The sequence below is a fragment of the Sinocyclocheilus rhinocerous genome, unplaced genomic scaffold (genome assembly GCF_001515625.1).
Source record: "Sinocyclocheilus rhinocerous isolate Xijiao unplaced genomic scaffold, SAMN03320098_v1.1 scaffold2468, whole genome shotgun sequence".
Lineage (NCBI taxonomy): Eukaryota > Metazoa > Chordata > Actinopteri > Cypriniformes > Cyprinidae > Sinocyclocheilus > Sinocyclocheilus rhinocerous.
In genome coordinates this window covers 295,193-304,425 of record NW_015655382.1, presented here as the reverse complement: position 1 = coordinate 304,425, position 9,233 = coordinate 295,193, and the positions used below count along the sequence as shown (strand labels likewise).

At 34.4% G+C, this 9,233-nt stretch overlaps 1 protein-coding gene across 7 annotated transcripts in view; it reads right to left on the bottom strand.

Moving 5' to 3' along the window:
* LOC107717972 (calmodulin-regulated spectrin-associated protein 2-like) overlaps window positions 1-9,233 on the bottom strand; it is a 54,766-nt gene that overhangs the window by 28,965 nt on the left and 16,568 nt on the right. For all 7 annotated transcript variants that reach the window (XM_016524880.1, XM_016524879.1, XM_016524881.1 and 4 more), the window contains 2 exons: window positions 6,299-6,460; window positions 4,510-4,593 (listed from right to left, as the gene is read on the bottom strand). In XM_016524880.1, the coding sequence (XP_016380366.1) occupies window positions 4,510-4,593; window positions 6,299-6,460 (246 nt within the window). The remainder of the gene's footprint in view (window positions 1-4,509; window positions 4,594-6,298; window positions 6,461-9,233) is intronic.

Sequence of the window (9,233 nt, the reverse complement as noted above, 5' to 3'; positions counted from 1 at the left end):
TATCTATCCCTAAAATACTTTTATACTTTTATAAAATGATAACAATATATATATACCTCCACCCAAATTATATAAATATAATAAATAACTTAATAAAATAATAATAATACATATACTTTTTGTATTAACTTTTATATATATATATTATTTATAATTCACACACAGTATCCATATCTGCATTCATCTGGTGTGTTTATGTGTCAGTCTGGGTGCTTCATGTCATGCTGGCTGTTTCAGGATGTTTATAGTGTTGTGACATTCCTCGTCAGCACTGATTGTGTCCGCAGCGTCTCTCAAACACAGCCGGCAGTCCGCAGTGCCTCTGAGAACTGACTGCTCTCATTAGTGTCAGGTGCCCAGCCCAGCCACGACCTCAGGACAGGGCGGGCCAACTCTGACAGACGGCCCACACACTTCTGTGTGATGACTCTGCACATTACACACCCTCACCAGACTCACATTATCACATTAACAATGGGATTCTGGGGGGAAAAACAAAAACAAAATCCTACAAAAGTAGCGCTGGGAACTTGGCAGAGGCTTGCGGTCTCTAGGGGTTTAAACAAGGACACAGCATACATAAGCGTACCGCACTACTTTCCCTCCGAGAGAAGGTAAAACAAGGTGAGACTGACGTCACCTGTCATGTGTGCCAAATACGCTGTCACACTGGGGCAGGAAGATGGAATGTGAAGCGTTAAAACATGAATCAGCAAACATTTTGCTCTTACAGCAGCCTGGCAGAAAGTCCACATCAGGATACTGCCGCAAGACTGTGATTCAGCAAAGTCAGAAATACCCTCAACCCAGCAACATGTTATAAAACACGACAATAAGGCTGATGATATCTGTCACGTCCTGTGAACTCAGGTCAACTTAGCAAACATGTATACAGGGGAATCTGAGGCACCTTTTATGTAGAATCTGAATAGACTAACAAATCTAGGGGGTTTAAAACGTCTATAGAGTAATTTGATTCACTGAATAATGTTAGTTGTTCTGGAGATAGGTTTACAATATATATATATTTACAATATATATTTAACAATTGAAATATTTTAATATAGGATTTTAAAACTTTGAAATTTGATTAATTTGCACAAATCTGTCTTTTTAAATGGTCCATTTTCACGAATCAGTTCAAAACACTGATTCATTACATCACTCAAAAATGTCTGAAGTGCTGACATGACATGTTTTTGTAATAATAAAAAAATTATATTGTTATATTGGTCCATATAAATATAAAGTCCAACTGTAATAAACTAATATTAAATAATGTTAATTGTTGATATTAATTAGCCATGTTAATATTATTTAACCTTAAAAATGAGTAAAACAGATTTTGAGAGATTTTTGAACTTCTATGTTAAAAAAAAGATTAAAAGCTAATAATTAATTAAATCATACAACTGTAAAATTAAAATAAATAAATCATTTTAAAATAAAATCACTAATACAACACTTAAAAAGATGAAATATTTTATTTTAACTTAAAATCTTAGGGTACCTTAAAGTAAATATTTGAGGTCACAAGCAGTGAACTAACAAAAGTTTAGGGATTTCTATTCTATTCTATTCTATTAAATAGGGGTCGACCGCTATGTGTTTTTCAGGGCCGATGCCAATACGATTATTACAGATCAAGTAAACCGATAAACAATGCTTTGAACCGATATATATGTCTGGTGTAAAAATGAAAATTAATGCCAAAATTAAGAATAACAAGGAGTCTGACAAAAACTTTCTCTAAATGCTTTTAAATTATTTTATCGGCAAATTGGTTTTGTAAAAGGACCAATACCGATAACCATAAAAATGCTTAATATCGGTGCCGATAATCGGCCAGGCATATAATCGGTTGACCCCTAATTATAAATTAATATTAAACAAAAAATATTAATATTATTTATCCATGTCAATGTAGCAAAAAACAGGACAGATTATTTTTTATTAAATTTTTACTACATTTTACTTTGAGCATTAAACAAGATATATAGTGAATACCGTTAAAAGGCTGAAAATATTGATTTATTAATACTGTTTAGCTCTTATTGTTGTATATTAATGACAACAACAAATCTTTAGGCAATGAGTATTCACAAATCTTCTGCATTATTGTTGTGTTCAAGATTGTGAATCAACACTGTATTTATGTAATTCAGGCTTGTATTGTACAGTACAGCATTCAAGTGTATCAGAATACATGAGTTTTAGAATAATCTATACAAGTATTTGAGTTTTAAGGCATGAAGAATAGAAAATTAAAAAATTGGCAGTTGGAGGGCAGAATGTTCTCATGATTTCTGCAGAATGTCTGCAGATTTCAGAGACGTACGAGCGCTCATTATGACAAAAATCCATCTTTATCTCTGACACTTTCTGTATTTTCCTCCTACAGATGAAAGTGGCTTCTGAATCATCGCTGCTTGGCGGGCCAACTCTGACAGACGGCCCACACACTTCTGTGTGATGACTCTGCACATTACACACCCTCACCAGACTCACATTATCACATTAACAATGGGATTCTGGGGGGAAAAACAAAAACAAAATCCTACAAAAGTAGCGCTGGGAACTTGGCAGAGGCTTGCGGTCTCTAGGGGTTTAAACAAGGACACAGCATACATAAGCGTACCGCACTACTTTCCCTCCGAGAGAAGGTAAAACAAGGTGAGACTGACGTCACCTGTCATGTGTGCCAAATACGCTGTCACACTGGGGCAGGAAGATGGAATGTGAAGCGTTAAAACATGAATCAGCAAACATTTTGCTCTTACAGCAGCCTGGCAGAAAGTCCACATCAGGATACTGCCGCAAGACTGTGATTCAGCAAAGTCAGAAATACCCTCAACCCAGCAACATGTTATAAAACACGACAATAAGGCTGATGATATCTGTCACGTCCTGTGAACTCAGGTCAACTTAGCAAACATGTATACAGGGGAATCTGAGGCACCTTTTATGTAGAATCTGAATAGACTAACAAATCTAGGGGGTTTAAAACGTCTATAGAGTAATTTGATTCACTGAATAATGTTAGTTGTTCTGGAGATAGGTTTACAATATATATATATTTACAATATATATTTAACAATTGAAATATTTTAATATAGGATTTTAAAACTTTGAAATTTGATTAATTTGCACAAATCTGTCTTTTTAAATGGTCCATTTTCACGAATCAGTTCAAAACACTGATTCATTACATCACTCAAAAATGTCTGAAGTGCTGACATGACATGTTTTTGTAATAATAAAAAAATTATATTGTTATATTGGTCCATATAAATATAAAGTCCAACTGTAATAAACTAATATTAAATAATGTTAATTGTTGATATTAATTAGCCATGTTAATATTATTTAACCTTAAAAATGAGTAAAACAGATTTTGAGAGATTTTTGAACTTCTATGTTAAAAAAAAGATTAAAAGCTAATAATTAATTAAATCATACAACTGTAAAATTTAAATAAATAAATCATTTTAAAATAAAAACACTAATACAACACTTAAAAAGATGAAATATTTTATTTTAACTTAAAATCTTAGGGTACCTTAAAGTAAATATTTGAGGTCACAAGCAGTGAACTAACAAAAGTTTAGGGATTTCTATTCTATTCTATTCTATTAAATAGGGGTCGACCGCTATGTGTTTTTCAGGGCCGATGCCAATACGATTATTACAGATCAAGTAAACCGATAAACAATGCTTTGAACCGATATATATGTCTGGTGTAAAAATGAAAATTAATGCCAAAATTAAGAATAACAAGGAGTCTGACAAAAACTTTCTCTAAATGCTTTTAAATTATTTTATCGGCAAATTGGTTTTGTAAAAGGACCAATACCGATAACCATAAAAATGCTTAATATCGGTGCCGATAATCGGCCAGGCATATAATCGGTTGACCCCTAATTATAAATTAATATTAAACAAAAAATATTAATATTATTTATCCATGTCAATGTAGCAAAAAACAGGACAGATTATTTTTTATTAAATTTTTACTACATTTTACTTTGAGCATTAAACAAGATATATAGTGAATACCGTTAAAAGGCTGAAAATATTGATTTATTAATACTGTTTAGCTCTTATTGTTGTATATTAATGACAACAACAAATCTTTAGGCAATGAGTATTCACAAATCTTCTGCATTATTGTTGTGTTCAAGATTGTGAATCAACACTGTATTTATGTAATTCAGGCTTGTATTGTACAGTACAGCATTCAAGTGTATCAGAATACATGAGTTTTAGAATAATCTATACAAGTATTTGAGTTTTAAGGCATGAAGAATAGAAAATTAAAAAATTGGCAGTTGGAGGGCAGAATGTTCTCATGATTTCTGCAGAATGTCTGCAGATTTCAGAGACGTACGAGCGCTCATTATGACAAAAATCCATCTTTATCTCTGACACTTTCTGTATTTTCCTCCTACAGATGAAAGTGGCTTCTGAATCATCGCTGCTTTAGAGCAAGAACAGGAAGTGCACACTTACCTTTGGATTCTCAACAGGCTCTGCGTTCTGCGCCTCCATCCGCCTTTGCTCCTGCATTATGATTTCTTTCAAGTATTCGTTCACCTTGAAAAGGAGTAAAACAGAGAGGAGTTTTTACATACTTTAAAAAAATCACTGCCATTTTTTTCACTACAAGCAAGTGTATTATTATATTATATTATATTATATTATATTATATTATATTATATTATTATGGGTTCCCAAACTTTGTCACAGCTACGGTGAGATAAACGCACGAAGAAGATAAAGATAAATGCAAATAGTCTTTAATAAATCCACACAAGGGTAAATCCTACACATTGAAAACAAAAGTGTAACCCCGCTACTGATCGGAATGTTATCCGATCAGCGTGTCCTGGTCCAGAGGTAGTCGAGGACGCATTGTGATCGGATCTCAGTGTAATGTAAACGCAATCCAGCCATCGTGTCTGCAATCGCAGGTCAACATCACGCAAAACGCCGCCCCCTCTCTCGCGAACTGTCGGAAGAATAGAGCGCTAGTGAGACTCGTACATTTATTTTGATTTGTAAAATGTCCCGCAACTGAACATAGTTTTCAAAAGAAAACCCACCACTTCAGGTCGACTTTGCACCGCAGACTTATCTAAATATTGCGCAGGAAATACAGATCCGATGGGTTATCCAGATCGAGAAGTCAGCTGATGTTGCCAAGTTTAAACGTGCCGTGTCCTGATTGACTGATGATCTGATCTGCTTGATCAGATCACTGTGATCGCATGTTAATGCCAAGTGTAAACGCAGCCACAACAGAGCACATGAGGGATGAAGACAACAAAACAGTTCAAAGGGGTGTGACAACAGAATACTTTAAGTAAATATTTTAGGTTGAAAGTGTTTAGCTGACAAAAAATGTAATATATTATATTATATTATTTTTTTCCAAACAGGGGATTGTAAGGGAACTGCAGGGAGTTTATGATAAGCTAATAAAGAAATGAATCATTTAAAAATAATAAATATTTGAGGTTGAAAGTGTTTAGCTGACAAAAAAGTAAAAAATTATTTTATATTATAAATATATAAATAAAAACACTAAAAAAGATTAAATATTGTATTTATTTACCTGCATGTCACATGACTATTAACTTCAGATAACTGTAAACATGCAAATGTGTTGTTAAATTATTGAAATATTAACTTAAAGTCTATTAAAATCTATCAAGTAACTATGACAAAAATGTGTATATTATATTATATTATATTACATATTGCTTATTCACAAAATTAAATGGATTTTTAAGATATATATTTGCTGATTTGTTGTATATATTCATAGCTTGTATTGTTTATGCCAACAGTAATTCATTAAATGATTATCAAATTTTAAGAATAAATCTGAAACTCAAGATTATGGTAAAACGCATGATGTAAACACACCAAAAACCCTCATGCAAACTCTTTCAAATGTCCATTTAATATCGTTACGGCAGGAAGTCCAAAAAAAAAACCCTGAAATTTCTCTGCAGTCCCTCATGGCCTGTTTAGCATGTGTGTGTACATGTGCGGTACTGTCTTGATTTAGGCTGCTTGTACAGCTGGCCTGCAAGGGAATGTAAACACAAGTCCTGGGACGTCCCTTCACCGACACTCAAAGAAGCCCTCAGAGATCATAACATATTAAAGCCATATTATAGTGCAACAAACCTCGGTCTATGTTAAAAGATAGTAAAAGATGATGATCGGGCACAGTAAATGTATTTGCATTGCATTATGGGTAAGTTTAAGATTCATAAAAGCACAAAAATACCTTATTCATCCAGCTAGTGACCGCATCCTCTGTGTCATAGGGCACGTCTCCGTCTGGGTAATCGGTGGAGTATTGCTGCATGCAGGCCATCACCTTCTCCACACTCACCGTCTCTACTGTGTACGCCATCATCAGCGTGTCAATCATGGCCAGGTGGGTGCTCTGTGAACGACAAAACAATAAAAACACCGTTAAATTGCTGACACAATGCCCATTCTCCTGAATATACATACTGACAATTGTCACTCTCTCAGTTGACAGTTACTCATTCCTCTCTAGAAGTTGTTGCCTTGGAAACGGCAGCATCGCTCCCCCATTGCTCGACCCAATTAGAAATAATCTTTCCTGAGATAGGACAGTCGCTCCTGCTGGGGGCCCGTATATTATAAATATACTGTATCACATGTGATGAGCAAAACTGACAGGTGGGACCTCTCCTAAAACCACTAAAAAAAAAAAGTAGAATTTTGGCTACAGTTTTGATTACTCGTAACGATTCCGTAAGGGAATACAGTAGTTCACCAAAAAATGAAAATTTGCTGAAAATGCTGAACCCTCAGGTCATCCAAGAGTTTGTTTTTTCATCGGAACAGATTTGGAGAAATGTAGCATTACATCACTTGCTCACCAGTGGATCCTCTGCAGTGAATGGGTGCCGTCAGATTGAGAGTCCAAACAGCTGATAAAAACATCACACTAATCCACAAGCAATCCACATGGCTCCATTCCATTAACTATAATGTTTTGTGAAGTGAACATCAGCATGTTTGTAAGAAAACAAATCCATCATTAAGATGTTTTAACTTTAAAACTTTGCTTCTGGCCATAATCCATAATAACGCTTCCTCCAGTGACAAAGTCCATCCTCAGTTGTCCTCTTACATCAAAATCCACTGATGTATTTGTTTAGAACTGATTTTGGACCATTTTCTCTTATAAACAGTGTTTGATGAACGGTGTGTGCATAATTCTCTCCTGATTCAGATGACATGATGTTTTCACTGGAGAAAGCAATATTATGGATGGTTGAAAACATCTTAATGTTGGATTTGTTACACCATAACCTCCAAGTACAAGCAACTAAAAAATAATTTCTGTATAATTGTCTAAAACAAAAAAAAAACAATGAAAGCAATGACAGCGTCTGCTCGCTCTGAGGCGCAAGTAATTTATCATATATGAAAATTATATTAAGTGGCTTCTCCTACTTTTCTTAGTGATATTTAGTGCCAGTTTATCAGGAAGTGACGATTTCGTTCTCTTTGATACGTTGGAGTTAAATTCAAATCTTTGGATGGAAACATAGCTAATATCTGGTGTGAAATTTACCCATTAAATGTTTCTTCTCTGATTTCCCCAAAGAAAATATTTTCTAATCATGCATTTATATTCACATTCCCATTGAAGATCAAAAACAAGCACAGCCCACAAATACAAAATTAGGCCATTATATAATGCAAAACCCATGTGTTTTGCAACTTTTTCATATTTATCCATCCTTGCAGAAAGGAGAAACTGTGCTGTAATGAATTTCTCATAAAGCACTGCCCTGTGTCTCCACTCCCAGCAGTCATTGATCTTCACAGCATCACAAACGCACACAGAAATACTCACATCTGGGTAGGGCTGTACGATAAACAGAAATAAAACCAAAATCATTGCTTAGTGTGATTATCAAAATGCAAAGATTGGCATTTAACTGAATAAATACTGCATATGTGCTGCATGTTTGGCCAAAAAAGTTTGTAAATATATCACTATGACTATTTAATTTACTTTTTTAAATGGTATAATTATATTTATACATAATCACAACAATTTTGGCCAAACTGTGCAACCCTATAACAAACATATAGCAAACCTGGAGCTTGAAAGAAAGAAAGAAAGAAAGAGAATTAATTTTTATTAAAAAACCCTGTGCATCCCTACAAACAAACACAGCAAACCTAGTGCTTGAAAGGAAAGAAAGAAACAAAGAAAGAAACATTTCTTATATAAAAAATACCTGTGCATCCCTACAAACAAACAGCAAATGTGGAGCTTGAAAGAAAGAAAGAAAGAAATTCACAAATTATATAAAAAAAATGTCAAAACAATTATTAACAAATTAAAATAAAATTTTTGTAAGTTCGTTTTTGTAAGAAAAATATCCATATTCAAAACGTAATAATCACTTTAATATAGCTTGCGCTCACTGTTGTAAAGGGAAGCAGTTCCGGGCTGATGACGTATGAGGTTGGCGTTGCGCATGCGCTGCTCAGAAGTGACGCACCCGGAAGCGCAGGGGAGAGATCAAAACAAAACAACGGTCAAGAATTAGAAGTACAAAACGAGGATTTGTAAAGAAGAATGTCAGAGGATTTCGATATAAGCCAAGAGGAGACTGGTTTTCCTTTGCTAAAGTAAGGAAACTTTGCTTTCTTTGCTCCTGTTAACAAACGTTGGTTTTCACGAGACTCACCAGCGCATGCGCAGCACTGACCTCATACGTCATGCTCCCGGAGCAGCTTCCGTGTACAACTGTTGGTGCAAGCTAGATTAAAGTGATTATTAAATTTTGAATATGGATATTTTTCTTACAAAAACGCATCGAATCGCTACAGAAGGCCTTTGTTCACCCCCCGGAGCCGTGTGAGACACTTTTTTATTATGGATGGATGTGCTTTATTTAACTTCTTTTGGACTGATTAACTGCAACACCCCCTGACTGCTATTAAACAGCTTGGAAGATCAAAGACAATTTTTAAAATAACTCAGATTGGATTCATCTGAAAGAAGTAGGGCTGAACGATTTTGGAAAATAATCTAATTGCGATTTTTTTTACCAATATTGCGATTGCGATTTAATATGCAATTATTTTTTAAAGCTCTTTATGAGCTATAAATCATTGTATAGTATGACCATTGACCAACACACTATTAGATAGATTAAACA